Below are 23,835 nucleotides of genomic sequence, written 5' to 3'. Positions count from 1 at the left end.
AATCTTTGAATTCAGCTTTTGAATCCTCAACCCTACAGAAAAGATACAGGTTTGAATTTGGCTGTTTGTTGTGATAGGAAATTTTACATACTGATTTCATCTGGGATTCCAAAACCTTTAATGTTTGAGGATGGAGCTTATACAGATTCATTTCTCTTGCGGATTGGTGAATTGCAGGCAGAAATGCATGCAGGTGGAAAGCATGTCTGCATACTCTGCGCTGCGTGCACAATTTCCAATTTAGCCAATGAGTGCCCAAACCAGCAAATAATCTGCTCCAGCCATCTGAATAGTGCAGATTGCAGCCGTAGTACACCAGCCCTGCTCCTCGGGACAGTAGTCAAGGGGCAGCGTGGAGCGGCAGTGGCTTGCCATCTGTGGGACAGAGGGAGTGAGTCATCCCTGCTCACAGGGATTCCTACAATCACTCGCGCTTAAGGTTTCTTGCAAGCCACCTCTGTCTGCGTGCAGATCATGGTCTGGCATTGATTTGGGATTGTTGAGTTCTAAAGGGAGGCGGTGGATGGTTTTGTCCCCAAGGCAAAGGAACCTCCCCTGTAGCTGGAAGAGCTGTGATGTATTTATTTAATTATTTATTTAATGTTGGTATTTGTTAGTTTTTGTTTGCTTTTTGGTTAAAAAATAAGTCAAGGTGAGGAGAGGGGGAAATGAGTTTAAATTACAAGTGAAACAACAATCCTAAAACACAAGTTAGTTTGTGCAGGCCCACAAAATGGTTCAGGGAGTTATCAGATCAAATCAAATCCCTTAGCATCCCCCCCCACCACCACATACACACCTCCCCAAGATTCCTCCCACCTTTTAAGCAACACATCGTAATAGAGCAAATGCAGGATTGGACTTGTCAGCCGGAAGAATCAACGGAAGGGAAAGAAGGAAACAATCTCCAATTCCTCTTCAATAGCTCCCACAGCAAGGGGAATCGGGGATAGTACCGACACAAGGAACAGATTTCTGCTTAAACACTCTTTCTTTTATTAAAAGTTTTCCCCATGAGAAATTCCTATTCAAAAGGCAACATGAAACCGCTTTTAATACACCAGATTGTCTGCTCGCCACAACCGCTTTGTAATGTCACACTTCAATTTGACAAGAAATTGAATATTCTGTCAGATCTATCAGTTGTTTATGTACAGCAAAACCCTCCAGAAAACAGTACAAGTTTTGTTTGGCCAATTATCTTGACATGATTCTTTGAGGTACTGTCCTGCATCTGAATCTGGAAGAACACTGGGCGTTCCACAATCTGATTTTGTATTTTGGGGGAAGGGGGTGGTGGTCTTGCTTTTAAGTTATCCTAGTCATTTAAAAAAAAAAGAGAGAGAGAGAGAAAATGTATCTTTTGAATTGTGCTCTTTTAAATTGACGCCTTTATTACTGGTTACCCCTTAAGATGTTGCCAAAGTCTCCTGTGAAGCTTGACTTTCATTATTTTTTTTCCATGTAATGAGCAAAATAAAGAATTAACTGGAAAACATCTAGGAATCTCTCTCCAGCTATTATTCCTAGAGGCCGAATGCAATTAGTATAATATAGGGCACTGAAATCATGGGAGAGAGACTCTGGCTTACTAGTTAGAACACGAGACCAGGCCTCTGTAAGAGCGACGTGGTTCTGCCCACTTTGTGACGCACTTTGTGATTTTGGGTGAGTCATTTAGGCCAAAATTTTCAACAGCGCACAGTGATTTGGGGTGGCTCTGTTTTTAAGGCCCCAAAGCACTAAGCACGCTCTTAAAGTTAAGCTTATAGCTGATGTTCCATGAGCTTCAGTAGGACTTACGCATAACTTAATTGCTTTCCTGAATCGGGGTCTAACTAAATGCCCAACTCGAGACAGCCGAGGACCTGATTTGCTGACCACCTACAGCACCCACTGACTTCAGTTGTAGTTCTGTGTGTGCAGTGCTTCTTTGAAGCCATTGGGCGCGGCAGCTGGTCAGCACGTCAGTAATGTTCTGCCATCAAAGCACTGTCAATCCTTTGTAAAGCGTTAGGTGGGTTGGGTTAAACTTGTCTAAACTGTTGTGACCTCCATCCCTCGGGTACGCTAGCTGTGAGAGAAAGCTAAGCAGTCCCGCCTCAGACAAAGGGGTTCTGTGAACTTGCCCAGTAATTTGGACTTTGTGGGCAGGAAGCTCCACAGGGCGTTGTTTTTGTCTGTGTCTTTCTGTGTGTGGTGGGACGGAGGCAGCAGAAGCAGAGAGATACACAGGGATCAAAAGAGACAGAAGCAGAGAGAGAAAAGCAAGCCAAGCAGCCACAGGGTGGAAGCACAACCTGGCCCTAAAATAAAGCTAAGAGAAAAGTCTCTCTGGGTACAAAGCGTTGGCTGGAAAGGCAGGCTTGGAACAGTGAACAAATAAACTGTCTCCTGTGGTTTGATTCCTACTGTGTTCAGAGAAACAGGACTTTGTACATTTTCTTGTAAATAAACAAGACGGCATCAAAAGACTCCATTATCCGTTTCTGTTGCCATCTGGAACACCCGCAAGGCCCTGAACTTTGACGAGCTGCTTGGGTCAAAAGGAGCTAACGACAGAATATCCCAGCAGAGGCAGCCACAAAGGCTGTTTGCCTGACTGATGTCAATCAAGTGTGCAGTGCTGGATGGAAAGCATTAAATGCCCCTATAAAATTAGAAATTTATTTTCAAAGCCAGGACAGAAAAAGATGTGTTTGATCAATTGATCAATTCCCTGTGAACATATGACAGGCAAAAGATTCATTTTTATCTGTGTGCATTTTTCAGAGCTACCAAAAAAAAAATCCTCAAATGTCACCCTGTAGCCGGGTGAGCACCCGCTCCAGCCCTGGAGGGGTTGGAAAAGCCCTGCAGAGGACTGGGGACTGGGCAAGGTAAAACCCTGGCTGATTGGGGGAAGTGGCTGCAGCTGGGGCCATGCCCCAGACTGCGCAGCAGGGCCTTATAAGGCGGCCTGGGAATCCAGAAGGATCAGTCTCCCTCTGCCTGTAGAGGGAGAAGGGCCTGGCTGCAGGGAGCTAGAGACAGGGTACCTGAGTGGAGCAGGGCTGGGGAAAGGCAGAGGAGCTGGGGAGCTCCAGCCTGGAAAGCCCCAGGCTGCGGCCTAGCACAAGGCACAATAGGTACTGGGGGTTGCAGAAGGCAGCCCAGGGGTAGGCAAAGGCAGCCAGTCCAAACCCCTTCGCCTATGATGAGTGGCTGATACTGCAGTCTGCCCCAGTGAACGGGGGCTAGATGGAGACTGGGTAGTAGCCAAAACTGAGGTGAAGTGGGGATAGTGGGTTGGGGGTTCCCCAGGGAGGGGAGACCCAGATTGGTGGGGTACTGCCGGGGAGGGACACGGGGGCCAGAGGACAGGCGGATCACTGGCCTGCAGAGGGCGCTCCGGAGCTGGGGTGAGTCTGCACGCCTTGCTACACACCCACACAATAAGATGGGCTATGAAGCCATGCAGGGAGTAGAGTAGAATTTGGTTTTGTATAGCTCCTTTCATATTTAAGGTGCCCCAAAGCATTTTACAAAGCAGTGAGTTAGATCTCGTAAAGTCAGGAGCTATTATGCATCCTGCAATGGCTCAAATGGCACTTTAGACATTTGGACTTGACTATATTTTATTGACAGAGAGGGAAAGTTGCCCAGGACTATGGGGTTGTCTATTAGTTGCCTGGTAAGTGCCAGAAGATCATTAACTTCTGCCTGCAGAGTCAGCTGGGGCAGGTAGAATGGAACCTCGATTTCAACATTTCGGCCAAATTACAGCACTTCTAGCCATGCGTCAGCCCTTCGTTACTGCACTGCGGTGTCAGCATTCGAGCTGAGAGCGCCAGTTCTGTTGTGATGCTACAGACTTGTGTAGGAATTTCTGCTGCAGTAGAGATGGGAAAGGAACTCCGTTGTAATGTATATGAAAGAGATTCTTCATTGAGGCTGCAGGTTGCAGACAGAGCCTGCCTTTTTCTCTGGTTCTCTAGCTCAATACAGCACAGTGCCACCCCAAAGGGTTCCCCTAAATCCTGACCTGGTTTAAAGCATTATGGAAAGGACTGCTGACTAGTGTACAGGGTGCATCTATACAGAGGGCACAGGTAATCTTTGCAGCCCAATGTCATATATTATAGAGAGGTATATTCCATCCATGAGATGATTTTCAAGATTGGATCTAAGGTACCAGTATTTGCATACTCCTTAGCCAGTCAAGGTTCTGACATGGGATTCAGTGTGGGGCAAAGGCCCGTCACATGGGACACAAGAAAACAACTTTTTCAGGAATCTTGAGATGATACAGGATTAATTCCTTCGGTATAAATAGTATCCAGTTACATGGATCTGCATTTCTGTTGTAAATACTTTACGCTGATAGGAATTACCTCCAATTTTTGTGGAATGATGGTAAATCTGGATCTATAAAGAGGAACCTCATGAGTGGGTTACTGGCTACTGTAAGTAACAAATGCTTTCGAATTGCTAAGCTTGCTTCCTAGCCATTTGTGAAGGTGTCCACTCGACGCTTTGCAGGCTTCACACATACTGTTCACTCCAAGTATAGTTTCCAAAGAGATTCTTCCCTCCCGCACCATCATGGTTCTCTGAGACTAGTGATAGAACCCTTTTGACCTGCTTCTATATGAAAAGGTTTTATGGGAAAAACCCAGAGCAAATGCAACAGGATTTCAATCATTTCCTTCCATCAGAACTAAATTTGCCCTGTGCCTTTAACAGTGTATCTGTATACCACTGCCCTCTAGTGCCTGGAATGTGTCAGATCACCTCATGCTTTTTATGTTCTCCTTGCTAGCTGGAAATTTTCATTTAGTTTCAGTTTTTGAAAACCACAACAACTCAAGGTTTCCAGTTTTCATATTTCTCATTCTTTCCTTTTTGACACTGATTGCAATCAAATGAGGTTGGTTTTTATTTATGGGGGGGGGCATCGGGGGTTCCTGTCACTTTTTTTCCCCTCTCCCACCATCCTCCTTCCCCTTTTTCTTCTGTTTCTTTCCCAAGTTTCTCCAATGTTGTAAAATTTACAAAGTGGTCAAAGAGCAAACAAAACATGAACTTTGACACTGATTTTTCCAAAGTTGAGGAAATTTTGGAAAGTTACCGATTCGCTGAGCTAGAAATAGCTCCTTGGCTTCCCAAAACAGAGTGGGCTTTTGCAGCCAAAGTTAGCATTTCGGTGTGCAGCAGGTTTGCTGTTAACTAATGATTCAGGAGGCACTGGATTGTCTATAGCCAGGGGTCATTATGCTATATGACCCTAGAGGAGTAGTGCCAGTTAAGGCATTCTGAGACAGGCATATTCTTTAGCATATCTGCAACTGGTTTATGTTTAAACAAGACTTGTGTGTCTCAGGTTTTCCTCTCCAATCAGCATACAATTCATTAATTTGCCCTACCCAAAAGATGAAAGCCATTAATGCTTGTAGGAAAGACGAGTTGCGTAAGCCCACATACGTATATATTTATGACTATGGACCTGATCTCAGCTTGACATTTTGACTGCTTTATTTAAAGATAAGGGGGAAAACCCTCAAAATGCTAGAGCCACATGATAAATTGAAAAGGTGCCAAAAAACATGTAGAGCAGAGAATGTGTTACTTAGGGTAAGCTTCAAGAAAAGGTCTTTGACATCTCCCTGCCTGAAGTTCTTGCACACAGATGCTATTAACAGATTTTGTTTTAACACACATGCACACAAAAGTTGATTAAAATCCCCGACAGTTTTAGTGGTAATTTTTCTTGACAATGTTGTCTTAGAAATGTGCTGATGTTGAGATGAAAGCATGAAACAATAAAGTACACAGGGGGAACCACTTGAAATGAAATATAAACCGGCTGAACAGTTGAAAATAAAACTACACTGGAAAGAATCGTGTAAAATGACTATGGGCCCTTTGTTTTCAGAGGCAAGATTACTCTTTTCCCATAGTAGAAACAAAACCCCACTAAAGTCTGCTCTCCTAGCCTCCAAACATGGCACTGCTGCTAGTGAAAAAGCCACCCCGCTGAGCGACAATAGTTACACTGATCTGAGCGCCAGTGGAGACAGTGCTATTTGCGCAGGAGAAGTTCTCCCACCGACATAGCTGGGGGTGGATTAATTAAGTTGACAGGAGACTTCTCTCCTTTCAACTTAGAGCTGCTCTACTAGAGAGCTTAAAATGGATCCGCTTTGTTCCTTTGGATCCCTACGCACCCATTTACTGGCACATGGAATATTCACTGTTGGTTGTTCATACTGTGTCTGTTAGTCATCTAAGTCATAAGTTATTGATTTTGCTTCCAGATTGGCCAATTAAGCAGGGGAATAATAAATAGGCCACATAAAACTTTTTGCTATGAAAGTTGATATAAATAATCATGCTCAGGTTATTGTGAATTCTGGGACCTGGGGACATTTTATTATTTTGTTTAGTTTTACCCAGGATCAGGGCCTCATTGTGCAACACTGTGTTTAGCAGGGGATGCCTAAAAAATTTGCTGCTTCGAAGTCTCTGAATCAAATCAATAATCCTTAAAATCTAGCTAAACCTCGTGTTTTTGTTTGTTTTGTTTTGATTAAAATCTCTTTCCAGTCAAGAAGCAAATTGAACTGAAATCCAGAGGAGTGAAGCTGATGCCCAGCAAGGACAATAATCAGAAGACATCAGTGTGTAAGTTTCGCTGCTCCTAGATACGCACTCTTTACAAGATTCTCCCTGAACATTTCACATGACAATAATCTCTAAAATTTTGTCACTCTTAAAAGGTTTAATGTGTATCCCTCCTCCTTCCCCCTGGCATTACCACATCACCTCCTTCCAGTGCTCTATTCACAACCATGTACTAACTCCTTAAACTGGGACTGCAGGGGAGCTGGCGCATGTGTGTATATGTATATATACTGGATACATATATCTGTTGTTAAACACCGGGTAGGGGTTCCTTACTTTTGTGTTTTCTTTTAGTCTTATGAGTATCCAAATGCAAATGAATTTGAAAACAAATGCATTTATCTAGTGTAAAAGTAAGAGGAGTCAGAGCTGCAATGAGGAAACTATAGACAGAAAGTTTAGTGAAGAAGTAACAATAACTGCGGCAGTTATAGCATCTTTGCTCTCTTTGCATGTTATTTGACTTAATCATACCTCCCTGCAGAAAAATCATACCACTTTGCTATGAAAGGGCTAGTCATTGAAATGCAAACTTCAACTGCATCCCAAATCTCTGTCAGTTTCTTATGTAAAATGTATATAGTGGGTGAAATCTATTAGAGAGTTGCCGAGAATGTCATTTTGTCCCCAGGATGTTTTCCTGCTCCAGTAAGTGAACCCATTTGGACATTACAACTTTGTAAATCAGAAGGGACATTCAGAACTTCTTTAGGCTTATGTGTTTAGACAGATGACTGTGTTCTTAAAGGGTCTCCCTCTACCTTTTGTGAGATTAAATAGGAAAGGTTTGAGTCAGAGTTGAGCTGAATTTTGGATAAATTTGGATCTTGACAAAGTTTAGCCCTTTTGGACTGAAATAATCGTGTGTGAGAAAAAATACCGGTAGTTGCTCATCCATTGCATAATACATGATGCCCATCCAAGATGTACCATTTTGATATATTGTATCAGTAATTCCAGCAGGGAACATTCAGTTAAGAGAAATGGACACAATGAAAAAGAATATAAAATGTCACTGAGCGTCTATCTGAAATGAAGTTCTACTCCTTGGCTCAGTTCTAGCTTTAACACAGGTATGTTGATGCCCTCTGGTTACTCTGGGAGGATGAGAAATTGGCTAGTTGGGCATGGTTAGAAAAAACAAGTGGGATTTTATTGGGATGGAAAATCCACATGCCCAAGATACTTCTGGCCCTATGAAAGATTCTAGCCAAGAGGAGTTTGCCTGATCCAAGAAGCTACCATCAACATTCCAGTCTATGCATTGATGGCTAACGTACGTTGGAAGGTACCATTCACTTTGGTGTTGCTTTGGACACTGGAACTCTTAGAGAGGTGGGCATTGAGGGGGGGTGGGGTGGGGTTGGGGATACATTTTGTTTTGGACACCTAAAAGGTGGTGGGGGTCCTTATCTAAAGAAAAAGTCTTGGCCTGGATTGAAATCCTAATTTGCTCACGTGGAGGTGTTCCAGACAAATAATTTGTTTTCTTAAAGGAAGGATGCAGGGCTTCCCCCATTTAACATGGTCAGGAGCGTTGGGTTTCTTCCACTCCCTAACTCCACCAGTTGTCATTGATCATTACGGTGATTCAGAAAACCTAGAGTAGCAAAATAACGATGCATCCAGGCACGGGCTAAGAATTGAATGTTGTGGTTGGCTGCTCAGCAATCCGGTGACGGTTGGTTCTGACTCTGGTTTCCATGATACAAGGCCACCCCCGCCATTGGCCCTCGAGGTGGCCATCTCAGCAGAAGCGCTGAGAAATAAGTGGGGAAATAGAGAGTTATGCTGGCTCGGCTCAGACTGTCCCCATCCGGTGGATACGTGACTCGTCACCAGGGCTGTCAGTCCAGCACCTTACATGGTGCCAATTTTGCACAGGGCACAGTTACCCCCTGAAGCTGTGGGAGGCAGATGAGCTTTCAAGCAGTTGATCTAAAAATATATGTGTGAGAAACTATGACCCAAATTCCTTTCTGTTACTAGCTTGGAGCCTGCCACGGGCGTTGGGTATTCAGCCCATTCAGGGTAAATCACTCTCAACTGTGCCTTGTTCATAGCCTCAGATTTACTTAGTCTAGTACAGCCTGCTGCTACCACGCATTCGGTTTTAGCAAATTCTCAACTTCCAAAATGCTGACTCAAGAGGCTGTGGCACCAGGAAATGTTATTTACCTTCGGGAAATGGATTCCAAACCGTTACAATCTCCTTACATGGCGGTTTTCCTTGCGTACCTAACCATGTCTCTCCCACCTTCCCCTCATATATATAATGAACGTAAAGACAGTAGTACAGTTGAGAGGGATGATTAAAGAACCACCAAGCTTGTTTCCGCTGCCACTACCATTTCTCATGGCTTCCTTCTCAGATGTTTCTAATAATGTGTCTGTATAAAGGCCAATGCTAAACCCTTTCCTACAGGTAATATTTTCTGCTGTACGTTGCACCTCTTCAAAAATTCCACCTTACAGGAGCCCCTGCCAAGGTATAAGGTAGACTATGGCTATGTTCTTAATATTCTGCAGATCTTTCAGAGAACCATAGCCATGGATGGCTGCCAGTTTCCAACCGGCTAGATTAAAGCCTGCAAGTTTCACATGACCCATTGGAGGCAAAATGTATTTCACATCTTTAAACATGTCTCTTGTGTGCCTAGAAATAAAAATGGGAAATAATTTGATCTATAAGTCCTGGTGCAAATTGTATTGCATTGAATGATGATGGAACATTTTAATGTGAAATTTTACATCTGCTGCATATTGCCGACTTCCCCTAAAATTAATTGGACAGCTTTCTTTTAAACATGCTTTTTAAAATTGCTTTGGAGAATAAGCAGAAGAAATGTAGCTTAAAGCTGAGCCTTCACTTCGGGGATTATGTTTTAGGAGTCGCTTTTCTGTCACCGATAATAATTGAGAGAGAGACTTTTTTCAACATCGGCAGCATTCCCGAAGCTGTGGAGTAGCGTGGATATTGTGTACAATATGAATATTTTGTCCTTATGTCACTAGCATGGAAAGCATCTTTTCTAGAGCAGCTTTCTTTTCTCTGCTGCCTAACTATAAAAATAACAGAAGTAAGTTTCTCTGATCTTTCACCAGGATATTCCTAAACTTTTGCTGCTGAATCTTGTTGGAAAGAGTTGTGCGCAGTAAGGGCATTTTCCAACTTGCTTATATCCAAATTAAAAGAATTTCAGAGACGCTGAGTAGAGCCTAGATTCCAGCCAAGTCAGTGGTAGCTGCAGAGTGTTCCTCACGTGTGGAAAAACAGCTCACTTAATTAGGTGCTTAACTATCAATTTTGGGGTCTGGTTCTCCATTATCCTGTACCTTGTGCAGTCATTTACACAAATACAAAGTGAGTTCCATACAAATAGTTAGAAGCTGGAAACATTTGTGATGCTGGATTCCTGGATCCCTGGTGTTCAGAAGAGGTGCTTGGATCCATGCATTTACTTTGATCTGTTCTAGAAAGAGAGTGGATAGCAGTGACATGTGGGTTTGGAAGACCCTCGTGTTCTGGGGTAACCAGATATGGCGTGTAGCACACAGACACCCTTTCACATAAACACAGACTAAAATTGCAGGCTGCATTTGGAGATTAGCAACAAAACAGACATGGTTTGAAACCATCCAGACAGTGGGTGCCAGAAAAGACATGAAGCTGAAAGTTTCCAGAACCTTGGTGGACGTGGCCAGCACCTCACAATATCAAACCCTTGTGTCCTAGATCCTTCAAACCTACTAGCACCTGCATAGCTTGAAGCATATGAATAGTTCCATGCCTGATCCTGAACCACTGATTTCAGTGGGATCCACTCACATACTTAAAGATACCTAGGTGCCACCAAAGTGCTTTCTTGGATCGGGACCACAGTAAGCATTTGCTGTTTTGCTATCAGGGGATCATCTCTTTATATTTGAGAAGTAAATTCTTCTCCATTACCAGACAGAGGTTTGCTTGGGAGTAACTAGAAGCAGAGTTTACCTCTTAGGGTATTTCTGGTCTGGGAAAAAAAGTATTCTTAACATGGATTAGTTAGCTCGGGTTAAACTAGCAGTGAAGCCGCTGCAGCGTGGCTTTTAACGCAGGCTAGCAGCTCAAATCAGAGCCTGTAGATGTGTGTCTACACAGCAGCTAGGAGACAAACTTGTGCTGGTGGCGGGACTCAGGCTCTCAAGCCTAACTCCAGCCTGAATGGCAGCATCTGCACAGCGATTTTCAGCAGGCTAGCGTGAGCCCTGCTGCCACAAGTCTGTCTGCCTAGACTTGGATTCTCACTCCCAGCTGCAGTGTGGACATAGGCTAAAAGAGCCTGGGTTTGAACTCAGGCTAACCCAAGTTAAAAGCTGAGCTGCTTTGTCTTCACTGCTATTTTAACCCGAGTTAATTAACCCCAAGTTAAGAATATCCCTCCCTTTTTTTTTCAGTGTAGTCATACCTTAGAAATCATCCAGCTTAATTTTTACCTCTTCAGAACACATGAAGGCTACTGCAATCCTATTTTTAAATAGAAGAGATTGCTTGCATCTCTTCTCTGCTTTCCTTGCACTTAGAAACTTTTGCGGGAGTTGGGGGGGGGGTTGCACCTCTCTATTAAATACTTCTCTTTTATCTTGTAGCTCATATTAAACAATCCTAAATTCAGTAGAAAGCTGCCCCCCGGAGAGATATCAACGAAATTCCTTTATTAACGTGAGAAAAACAAAATTGAGGATCATCCTCTTTAGCTCATCTTTCAGTAGAAGGAGTAAATTACTTTGGCAAACAATGCAATCACAATTGGCTGCTTCTGAATAGGGGGTGGAAAGAAATTAGAGTTGGCAAAGGGAGAAGAAGAGGGAAGGAGGGGGAAAAGAAACCCCCCACAACTCTTTGGGGAAGAAAACTCTCAAATCTGTAATTTATAAAGTCAGCAGTTCATTAAGATTGAGGCTTATTGTTTCCCCAGTTACCTTGAAGAATTCATTGACAACGCCAGAGCCCGGAGCTCAGCTCAGTCAAACCTCTTGTAAAATGAAAGCAGACCTGCCAACAAATTGTCAGCATGGCAAATATGGATTATAGCCTCGTGCAGGGTTAAATCAAGGCATTTCTCTTTAGTTAAAAATAAATAACAGAAGAGGGAAGGTTTGTGCATTTAGTCAGAAGCAAGAGTAGTGGGTGAGCCATCCAATGCATCCTCTTCTCTCCTCCTCTCTCACTCCCACGCTTACATTTATAATATCCCAACTACCAGGACATCCGGGTGACTTTTCTCTCTCCCCCTGCTCCCTATTTTATCACCCTACCTGCTGGCTTATCTGTCGTTTACTAAGTGGATATTAATAACGTGCTAGCGTATGGGGAAATAACCATTTCTGGTGGTCACAGAGGTGATGGATAGTTGACTGTTGCTCCTCTGGTGCCTTTGGGTGACTCTGTTTGGTGCCCCACTTCCTCGTGTCGATTCTGATGGGCCACTGGGCTCCAGTTGCACCGCCATCTCGTATGGGGCTTAGTAAATTCAATGGAATGGATTTGAAATCCACTTGGGATAAGTAACTTTGGAGGACACGTGGATAATGTTGTTGTCTTTTTAGAGAGCTCCAAGGAACATGATGGGGTAGGGCGGTACGTGTTGTCTGTGTTGTTTGGAATCTGCTCTGCAAGATGCTTCGACAACTCGAGTGCTTAAATGCCGACCCAGTCCCAGTACAAGTATTGGAAAGCACGTGACATATACACTGTGTGCATCTCTGCACGACAATGCATTTTTGGTCTGGGAAAAGGCATAGGAATGAAAGAAGAAATCGTAGCGTTTATCACCTTGAACACTTATGATTTGTAAACTGCAAATATGGTCAATACTCAGTCTCCCCCCATGCCCCCACCCTCGGCCTTAGACCATTTCTTTTTCATTGCCGTGACATCTCTGCACATACATGAAAGTTAGGCCCAGCAAATGTGCCTTGAGATGGGTAATTCATATCACGTGGGTGCAGGGAGGCGGAATAGCGTTAAGAAACCCAAAGGAAAATCAAGTGACTTGATTGACCCACCCTACAGACCTCTCCTTCCCCAGAAATGATTTGTTATTTCCAACACTTGCATCACCCCACTGGGTAACACTGACGGATGATGTCATTCCCACAAGTATCTCCTCCATTTTTAAAGAGCTGATGTCCTGCTCAAGCATCCTTGTGGGAGGTAGATATTTTGTTACTGGTTTTGCTGTTTGTGAAATGTTTCCAGTGAAAGTAACTCCTTTCCTAAAACATGCTCCCTTGTTCCTGGATTCTGGAGGACATTTTACCCTGACCTTTCTGTTTGTTTGCTTTGGCAGAGGCCATCCAACCCCTTCATTGCTGGAGCCCCACATCCACCTTTCCTTGCTGCTGATTCCAGTTGATTTTCCAAGGACACACAAAGCACTTCCAAGGTGTGCTGCATCATAGCAGATCAGCAGCCCAGGAATGCATCTCGTTTAGCAGCACATGGTACATTTAGCAGCCTGATTTTCAATATAACATGAGCACTTGCATGGTATTAAGACAGAAAGAGCACGTCTGGCTGGATTGCCTCTGTCTCAGCCACTATGCTGGGTTGCATTTTAGTGCATCCCTCAGTTGGCTTCAGGTCTCAGAGAAATTACCTTTGTCATTCAGCTGGTTTTCCAGGTTGCGTATGTGTTCTAATCTAAAGCTTCTGTTCCCTGTTTCAGACTATCAGAGCTGAGCAAAATGTTTGCACCAAAATGCAAAGTGCTTTCCTAGTTTGGGGTTTGCTTAAGATTGTGAAATTCAGGCCAGTTGCCTTGATATCTTTCTTGAAACTGGCAGACCTCTCCAGCAACTCTGGGCCTTCTTTATGGTTTCAAATCCAAGTTACACCACATTTGTTTCCATTGAAATCCAGGTAGAACATGGAGCTTTCATCTGTGTTTTGCTTTGAGGATCTGTGTGTGTTTGAGCATGATGTTCAGAGGGGGAGTGGAAGATTGGTGGTACAAATTCTCACATCTCATAACCAAAGGAAATATTTTCACAAATCTCTGCAAAGGAAAAACCACTGGGTATCTGGCAGCTCTGTTAACTAATGGAGGTGCCCATTCAGGAATCAGGTGGTGTTTTTTTTTAATGGCTGCCTACATTATCAGGTGATTCCTGTCTAATCTACCGCTGTATTGCAAATCCATATGGCGTGATCTTCTTCTCTAAGGAGGAGTTCCCTCCCAACATCTCCACACATTCAGAGTCCCCAGGATATATAAAAAGTGGCAGCAAATTTTGTTGTTATAAAACATAGTGAACAGGAACTAAAGCGTGGACCACTGTATTGCTGCTATTTCTTTTGCTTGTTTCCCTGGCTGCTCTGGCATCCCTGAGCCTGTGTGTACGAATTAATCAGAGAGTTCTGAGGATGCCCTGGTACCCACAAGGTTGGAAAGATGCTTCTAAGAGACATTTCTCCTAAAGCCGCATCTTCCCGGTGAAACATGGCACTTGGAGATGGCAGGACACCACATCTCCCCTTGTGGTTGCTTAGCTCCTGCAGCATTTCAGAGGAGTTGGGTGATGCAGCCCTGTATTAAGATCCTAGCAACCATCTGGGTCCTGAAGATAGGCAGGCAGATGCCGTGTTGGGGTGAAGGGGGCAGTTTAGTGAAAGGATCGTGGCTGAGGCAGTAGGTGAAGTATCTGTTCTATACATTTTTTAAATCCTGGTAGAGCAGCAGTGGCGAGGAGTGTAAGATGTCAGGATTAAGGAGAGGGAAGAGAAGGGCCTTGTTCTTCATGCCTCTCAGTGAAAGCATGGCATTCAGATACTATGGGGATGAGCTGTGTAGAAAATCCTTTAGAAAGAGAGATGTTGTGTCTGCCTTGGCATGCAGCTGAGGACCTCCACCCTGCAAAGTCACGCTCTTGTAACACTGGAACCAAAGGGGAACCTGTATTTCCTCTAACAATATTAAGACTTCCAGCATGTGTCAGCCGTAGCTTCTTGTAAGGCATTGGGATTGAAGCTTTGAACCCCTGGGAGCAGATGGCTCCTTCCATCCGTCTGAGAGCAGTGGTGTCTCTCTCACTTGGCAAGCGCAGTACCTAACGACGAAGCGGGGTTTAACTGTACAGTGAAAAATTGCTAAATGGAGCTTTCTTGCCTTTAGCGTCCGCCCCCCTCACACACACACCTTTTGCAGCGTGCGCGGTGTCCCGTGGCACTAACTCTGCGGGTACACTCGTGCCGTGTGAAAGGCATGCTTTTCATCCTATTGCCCTCCAATCTCGAGTGCTCTGAGGGCCACTGTAATAAATCCTGGCGTGTAACTGAGGGGATGGTTTGGCTTCCTTTCATTTAGTGAGCTAGGCCGAGGCAGGATGGAAGCATGCTCATTTATGTTTCATGCTTCATCGCTTCAGCATCATTGCTGAGAAATGTCACATTTTTCCCTGCGTCTTTTCCTCTGCGGCGTGAGAAAATTGAATCACATAGATTTCAGCCACTCCATGACAAGACTGTCCCTTTTCTGATATTAGTATGCATGAAAAAAAAGTTGTTGGTGGTTCTCAAAATGTAAAATTGAAATCAACATATTGCCGGAGCTCATTTCATCCTCATTGGGAACCATCCGTGTTTTATCCATTCTCTGAGTCTACGCTTGTTTGTGCCATTTGACAGAGTCGCGGGAGGAAATGGGAAAGGGAGTCAAACGTACAGATGTGTTTATTCAGTGCTGATGCCTCTTTATAAATCTCTTGTTTATAAGCAGCTATATCAGGTTGCTCCATAAAAGTTTTCATATTCAAACTTAATGACTTGCTTTAAAACTTTAGACTGGCTTTTATTTTGGGCAGTTTGTATCTCACATCCACCTTTTATTGAGTTGTTTTCTTTCACCAGCACCAGTCAGATGGGAGTTTGATGGGCGCTAGGGACACGCGTTGTCATGCTGCAGGTGGCCTTTTTAACAGCGGTCTTTGGAAACATTCTCTTTAATTGGTATAATTTTGCAAAATGCAAGACTTCTTTTACAATGGTGCGTCTGTAGTGTAACGAAGGGAAAGCCATGTTGCTCACTGGCACTGAGCAGAAAAACATGGTGCATAAATTGAGCTGAAATGACTTCAGCTACACTTGTTTCCAAATTAAAACAAAACGAAAAGCTAATGCTTTCCAACTAGCAATTACCCATTTCTCTTCACATCCACCTACCCCAATACAGTCGATATAAGATGATGTTTCCCTGTGCTATTCTATCTCTGTATGTGCTGTTTTTGCTTTGTAGTAACTCAGGTTGGTGTGTCCCAGGGACATAATATGTGTCCAGACCCTGGGATTCCAGAGAGAGGCAAAAGAATAGGCAACGATTTTAGGTAAGAACCTTGTATGTGTTTCTTCTGCATGCAACAAAGCTACTGTTCATAACTACCATATGGGCTCTGTGTGTTACATACGCTTTCTTTAGCGACTCACTGTACACCTATAAATGGTTTGTGTCTGAAAATCTTGCAATGATAAGTGACATAGAAAAATTGTGTGTGTGTGTGTGTGTGTGTGTGTGTGTGTGTGAGAGAGAGAGAGAGAGAGAGAGAGAGTGTATATGTGATAATATGACAATCAGAGATTATAACGAATTCCCCTCCTCAAGAATGTTTTCTCTTGTCAAAATCAGCCTTGTAACAAGATTTTGCAATCAGGATTCTTTGTAATTCCTTTTTTTCTTTTAGTTATGTGCAGCAAGAAATGTTTTAAACAAACAAACAAAAGGCCCTGTTTTACATTAGCATGAGTCACCACAGGGCTCTGTCCATAGAGGCTTCTGAGACGGCTTCCCAGAGCACTGTGTCGACCCTTTGTCAATAAGCATATATACTGTTGGATAATTGTTCTCGTCTAACGGTTAAAACAATGCCTTTGTCCTACTTTAGTAGCTGGCCTTCATGTGCAGTGTGCAGGAATAAATCAGCCAGCTGTTAGCAATGACAGATCAATAGTTAATCTTATTTCTCTGTCGATTGCTATTCTGTTCACTAAAAATGTCTAACCTGAAACCATCAAATCTCCCTGAAATCCACAAAATGGATTTCTGAGCGAGGGAAGGAAAGGGGCTGCAAACAGAGTCCTTAAATACTTTGTGCCGTTCCTCAGCTAGTGTAAATCATCATCACTCCATTTTTGTGAATTGGGCTGCACTGGTTTACCTCAGCTGAGTCTCTGGAACTAAAACGGTGGAATTAACAAGTGTTTCCAGTACTAGATGATTTTTTTCTTATTTATTTTGTCATTTATAAAAATGCTGAGCCTGTAACGAACCTATGCTTCTGCATTGAGCAAATGTCTCCTGAAGTCATGTTGAAAGTGCTGGCCTCCTATTAGACTATAAGTGCCTTAGGAAATGAACTCCCAACACGAGCAAATGCATGAGAAAAGAGACTGACCTTTGTTCATCCCATCCTATGCCCTGGAAGCCAGAGAACTATTGTTATTCACATTATGGCGAATCACTGAGGAGTCAAAGACGACAAAACTGTTGCTTTGTTAGTTTCTCCAATGCTAATTAGCTCCCTTTGGTTCTGTCTACTAGGTTAGGATCCAGCATCCAGTTCGCCTGTAATGAAGGCTATGATTTACAGGGCTCCAAAAGCATCACCTGTAAGAAACTGAGTGACATGATCGCTGCCTGGAGTGACCAGAGGCCGGCATGCAGAGGTGAGGGAGGCTTAGGAGTTAACCTAGCTATGGTGATTGATGAATCCGGTCTCTTAGCCCTCCATTCTATCCTTATGTTGGTGTTTGATAAGGCCTTGGTCTTTCCACTTTCTCCTTTCCTTACATCGGAATTCTTTATCCACTCTCAGGAGTGCTGTTGGCAATGGCCTTTAAAGGGATGCTCTCACGTTGCTAGGGCCCAAAGGAGCCGTGCCCTTTGTCATGTGTCTTTTGGCAAAGCCGATGCAACTCTTGTCTGTGGGGTCTTCCAGTCTCTTCACTCTCTCCTTTTTTGGCTCACTGCTCGTTCACCCTGTTGCCAAGCAGAGAGGGCCCTGGAGTGGGTGCCAGAACTCCTGGTTCTACTGTCTAGCTCCAGAGCAAGTTGGCAGATGCCAGGGACAGTGAAAACTCCCTAAAACTGATGGGGGACCTTGGGCACCCAAACCATGGCCCCGCCCCCTGCACAGCCCCTTCCCCAAAGGCCCTACCCATGTGCTGCCTCTTCCATCCAGGAGCTCACCCCCCCGCCCCCACTCACTCCTCCTCCCTCTGTCGCTCCCCTTGCGCCAGGTAAAACCTGGGAGGGCATAACCCTCCCACTTTTAAAAGTGAAGGGCCCATGGCCCCCTGCTCCCCTGTTCTGGCACCTCTGACAGCTGCCTTCCTGCCAAGTGGGGGTCGTAGTGCCTGTCTAGCTCATGGAGTGGCTGTTAGGCTTAATTCTTTCAAACTTGTCAAGTGCGGTGAGATCTTTGGTTGCGAGGCATTAGGGGAGAGAAAAGTATTGTTGTTGAGGAGAGAGGCCAATGCCATCCACTCAACCCAATGGTGGAAAACCCAGTTTGGTCACAGAAATTGGTTACACCGTCCCAGGGGGTCACTATAAACAGCAAGTAAAAACAAAAATCAAAAAGATGGAAGCTGTGCACAGTCCCCTGGTGGATGTTGCTTTCAGGATAGCACCCCTAGCGCTGCTGAGGCTGGCCATTAACTGAGCAGTTTGTGCTACCTCCATGGTACCGGGGTCACTCTAATTGCTTCCCTCTGGTGCACGTGGTTTTCTCTAGGGGAGGTTGTATCCTTAGAATGGTTTCCCTCTAAGTTATCAGGTTCAGTGATGATGATGATGATGATAAAGACATCTTGTTAGGTCTCTAGCAGAAAAGAACCATCAGTGCATAAGTGTGCACCGTGGGGGAAGGTCACTGATCTTGCTTCCTCCCGCAGGCTATTTCCGCAAGGTCTCATTGAAGACACAGAATTCCCCCCACCTCTCCTTTCGTGGGAGCCTGTTGCAGAGAGATGACTAGGAAATGGCATTGTCTAAATAGGTCCCCTCCTCATCGCTGAAAGACATACAAGCCCAGGGTTTGGTTTGCCATTGCATTGAGCCTGGGCTGCCATTTATACTAGTGCAAAGTGGGGACATCCCACCAGCAAATCAAACAGTTGTGTTTTGCACTCCCTTTGCACGGGTGCGAACGGCAGCAGGAGATGCTGGGCAGTGGAGAATCAGGCCCCAAAGTCAGTAGCTAATACAGTTTAGGATAGGATGAACCCACTCTATGGGGAAAGTCTGGTGTGGGGGGGAAGAGGGGGTAAATGACAGCCCCACATAGCCCAGTCGTGAAGGGTCTCCTAAGAAGTGCTGAGCGAGTCCCACTGACAGTGGTAGGAGCTGAGCTTGCTCAGCGCTTAGCAGGATTAGGCCTTTGAGGTCAGCATTGTAAGCGGCTTTTGCCTTATGCGCTCACTGTTGCGCTTTGTGGGGCAGTGATGTGTACACACCCTGGCCCATTTCCCTGCTAGATGCTTAGTCGTGACTGGATAAAGTTACCTTTTCCCCCTCCACACAGACATCCTTTTACGTATATATATGTCATTGGGAGCAGGTGACAACCATGCAGAAATCACATGCCTGTCTCTGGTGTGACAGCGATATATCAATACTGCACTCAGAGCTGGCTGGAACATGGAAAGGATTTTCCATGAAAAATATCTTTAAAAAAAACAAAAACAGACTAAACAAAACAAAAAACACCCCAAAACTTTTTTTTTTCAATTAAAAACTGAAACCAGAAAAGAATTCTGCTTGGTTTTGGATTTTGAAAATCGAGACATTTTTGTTGCCATACCAGAACATTTTCAAAGAAGCAAAACATGTTCAGTTGGAAAAATAGCTATTTTTGTCAACAATTTTTAACCAGCTATAATTTCAACAAACTTGCTAGCGTGCATGTGTACCGCTGCCATTCACTGGTGAGAATGGGAATGGCTCAACTGTGTTTCATAGGCCCTTTACTGCTGTATGTACTGAGATACCACCACGTTGAGTGTGTTATAAACATTTAGAGACAGTAAAGGTTAGTCTCCTTTAGCTCAAGAAGGAGGGCCTTGGACTTTTGGAGCAAGAGGATCTAAGTTCTATCCCCACTGTTCCTGAATATGTTCTGAATCTGCAGCATGTTTACAGCTGTGAAGCTGTAGATGGACACAGATTTGTTGCAGTACCATTAACATGGCTGCAGATATTACATGTTTGTTAATTAATATAGGAGGGATAGCTCAGTGGTTTGAACATTGGCCTGCTAAACCCAGGGTTGTAAGCTCAGTTCTTGAGGGGGCCACTTAGGGATCTGGGGCAAAATCAGTACTTGGTCCTGCTAGTGAAGGCAGGGGGCTGGACTCAATGACCTTTCAGGGTCCCTTCCAGTTCTATGAGATAGGTACATCTCCATATATTATTATAGAGAACGATTTCAAGTAAAGTCAACCTGATAGTGTAGATCTTAAATTATTGCTATGCCTGGAAGGACATGAGAATGGCTTGTCTATGTGCTGTCTTTAGTAGCTTCAGAACAGTTAATAAATGATGACTTGACTTGACTTTCATCCCAACAAGAATGTCCGGTATTTTGTCTGAACCACCAGCTTCTGTACCTGAGGCTCTTTCCTTCCATAACTGATAGCTCTCTGCACACTGCCCTTTACACTTGCCATTTCAAAAGTAATGGACCGTGCTGTAGTATCTTTGAAGGCTGTTTAATACTCAGAGGCTACAGAATTGTCCTCCTTTCGCACTAAGTAATGTCAGCTGACTCATAGAATGTGGTTGGTTGAGTTCATCCAATGTTATTGCAGTGGGTAATGTCTGCTTCTTTTACACTTGGGATAGTTAACCCATGGAACTCCCTGCTAGAGCATAACATTAGAGCCAAGAGTTTAGCAGCATTTTAAAAAGAATTAAGTAGTTATATGAACAATAAAACATCCATAGTTACATTAGATGAAATATTTATAAGGGATATATAAACCCTCATGGTTTCAGGACATAAGCTAGCCACTAACTGCCTATTGTTGGGGGGAAAATCTTCCTTATGGGCAGGTTATGCCATAATTTTTCATTACTCTGGGCCTTCCTACACATGTAAATTATACCACTTTAGTTATACTGGTATAATTAAAATAGTACACACACACACACACACACACACAAGTGTGAGCACAGTTATATCCATCTACAAGTACTTACACCAGTATAGTTAAATTCTGCATCAGAAGGGGAGTAAGTGATATCGGTATAAGCACTTTTAAACCATTAGAACTGAGTCCTCATTAAGGCTTTTGTTGGTATAAAACTAAATTTTGAAAAAGTCACCCCACTAACTGAAATAGTTCTATTGACAAAACTTCTAGGTGTAGACTAGGTCTACGTCTCAGAGATCGTATCTGGTACTAGACACAATTGGAAACAGAATATTGAGCTCGATAGACCATTGTTCAGATCCAGTTTGGCAATTCTGATGTGACTTGAGCCTGTCTACACTGGAGCTAGAGGCGTAAATTCCAGCTTGAGGAGACATACCCCCACTAGCTCTGATTAAGCTAGCACACTAAAAACAGCAGTGTAGCTGCTCTGGAAGGGTGTGGTTAGCCCATTCCATCACCCATGCAGCCCCAGCTACGCTACCCTTTTTAGCATGCTCGCTTAATGAGAGCTAGGGCAGGTATGTCTACACCTCCTGCTCCAGTGTACACATACCCTAACGGATGAGACTGGAAAATATCCACACGCTGGGGAAGTTAGGATTTGGATCAGAGTCTTAACTTCATGATTCAGACTTATTTTCAACAATAGAACACTGACCCTGACAAAAAATGGACCCTAGTAATAAAGACTGTCCTGCAATTAGTGATGCCATACATGCTGATGAACCAGCTCATTGTCCTTCTGTGATCCGCCCCACAGAGTATCCATTCCAAACAGAGGCAAAGGAAAATGAGGCCGTTTGTATTTTTAAGTAGTAGTCTCCATTGTTGTTTCTTCTCCTGCGTGGAAGTGAATGCCTCTAATATGTGTTATTGTTTTAGGAGATTTGATTGAACGGCAGGTCTCTGATGAGCAGTGTTTTCCCAGCAATGCTCATAAGTACTCCATTGTCTAACCATCAGCAAAAAATTGACTATTGTGCTGTGCCCAGGGATGCTTCAGCAAGATGCATAACCTCTACCCAGTTATTATTCCCTTTATGTACGTAAACTCCTTTGTAAGTGTCCACTTTCTAGATTCAAACCACCAGGGGACACATTCAGCAGAGGTGCGTGGATGGGGGCTGTGTTGAGAGGCCTCTCTGTGGGCTGTGATGAAAAGAGCTGTTTCCATTGCTTAGCTCAGCATGCAGCGGCACTAGGGCATTGGGGCTGGCCTACAGGGACAGCAAGGGTGACCAGATGAGATGAAGAAAATATCAAGGCACATGGCAGAGGGGCGGGGGATCCGCCGGTGGAGCAACAAAAAAACAAACAAAAAAAACAGTGCTGCCGGAGCAAAATATCGGGACAACCACCCAAATATCGGGATGGTCCTGATTTTATCGGGACGTCTGGTCACCCTAGGGACAGCTCCTCCGAGCTGGCCGAAGCGGTGCTAGCTCTTGGCCTTCGCAACCGTCTGTTCCGTGGCGCTTTGGGACACGGGATGCGTGTTCAAAAGCTGCTGAAAGACCTGCACCAGGGACTGGGCTCTGATAGAAAAGGAGGAGTCGGCTGGTCAGATCAAAGTGCAGAGTCCAAAATAGTCCAGTGGGGCCATTACGATTCTAGCTCAGCCATTGTTAGCAGTTCTGTCTGCATGTGCGTATATTTTGTGGACACGTACACCCAGGGATGGGTGTGAGAGAGAGAGAGTGTGTGTGCACTAAGGATTCTTGATCACTAGAGGTGAATTTCACAGTGTTGTCAACCTCAAGCATTCGAAAATAAGTCAGGCCCCCAATATATATTTTAGTTGGGTTCTTTTTCTTTGCTTTCTGAGACTTTAGGGTGCACTCGGGTCATGTTTTCATTCTTTTCTCTGCAACCATAAAAGCTAGACGCTTTTTTTTTCTCTTCAATGAAAGCTGAGATTTTCATGCAATCTCTTCATCCTAGCAGCTGGGCCTTTTATTTCAGGAAACTCGTGATAAATTCTTGAAAGTTGGCAATACTGAATTTTCATCCCTCTGACGAGGAACCAGCACAAAGCCTGCGTGTCACTTCAGTTCCATCTGAATCCTAGCCGAAAGATTCAGTGGGATGTTAAGTGGTTCATAAACGTTGTGCTGATCTCCTGCCGCAATGGACAGAGGAGAGGTTTTTCACCACAGTGCTGATTTTTCACCTTTATGTTGCTCTCCCTCAATTCCCATCCAGTCCTCCCACAATAACTGGCTTCACCCAGGCCCTGCTTAATATGGTTCACATTGCAAGCCCGTCTATATTACAGCTTCAGCCGAGACATGAACGGCTGGGACAGTTGTGCCAATCTGGGACAGTTGTGCCAATCTGGGACAATGCAGATCACAAAGCCCAGAACAAAGTGCATGAGAGCTGGTGTCAAGGCATTCTTAGCTGAACTTCCAGGGGAGACTCAATGAACCCAGAGCCTGATCCATCTCTTGGGGAACAGTGCAAATGCTTTGAGAAATCTTTTCCAACCACAACCTGAATGACGTTCACAGCATCAACTGCTCCCCTCTTCCCTCCCCTTAACGAAATACAGAAAACCCGATCTACCTACCCATAGCAGAGCTGGTGTAACCTGAAAAGGAAGAAGAGCTAGAGACGCTATGAAGTCAAAGCACAGAACTCTTAATGCATGATAGCAGGGTCCATATAGCTGGTTAATGCCCGGCCAGTAGAGTGCAATAGAGTTATACCCTGGTTTGCTGTTGTGTGCTAAAAGGTTGTGTGGACAAGTTGTAGTGTACGCAGGGCCTTTAGAACAAAACAGTCATACTGGGTCAGACCAATGGTCCATCTAGCCCATATCCTGTCTCCAATAGTGCCCAGTGCCAGAGCTTCAGGGAGAGTGTACAGTACAGGAGAGTTGGAGTGATCCGCCCCTGTCTTCCCCTCCCAGCATCTGGTAATCAAAAGCATGTTAAACGAAGGCCAGTGATCCTGCTCATTATGACTTATGGCTTTCACTA

General features: G+C 44.2%; 1 protein-coding gene across 1 annotated transcript in view; it reads left to right on the top strand.

The window, feature by feature from the left end:
- The window catches only part of CSMD2 (CUB and Sushi multiple domains 2), a 542,149-nt gene that overhangs the window by 267,049 nt on the left and 251,265 nt on the right, over positions 1-23,835 (top strand). The window contains exons 8-10 of the mRNA XM_044997694.1: positions 6,586-6,663; positions 15,939-16,026; positions 17,238-17,362. Coding sequence (XP_044853629.1) covers positions 6,586-6,663; positions 15,939-16,026; positions 17,238-17,362 — 291 coding nt within the window. The remainder of the gene's footprint in view (positions 1-6,585; positions 6,664-15,938; positions 16,027-17,237; positions 17,363-23,835) is intronic.

This window comes from Mauremys mutica, chromosome 23 (genome assembly GCF_020497125.1).
Source record: "Mauremys mutica isolate MM-2020 ecotype Southern chromosome 23, ASM2049712v1, whole genome shotgun sequence".
Lineage (NCBI taxonomy): Eukaryota > Metazoa > Chordata > Testudines > Geoemydidae > Mauremys > Mauremys mutica.
The sequence above is the reverse complement of the archived record's forward strand: the minus strand, read 5'-3'. Positions and strand labels throughout refer to the sequence as shown.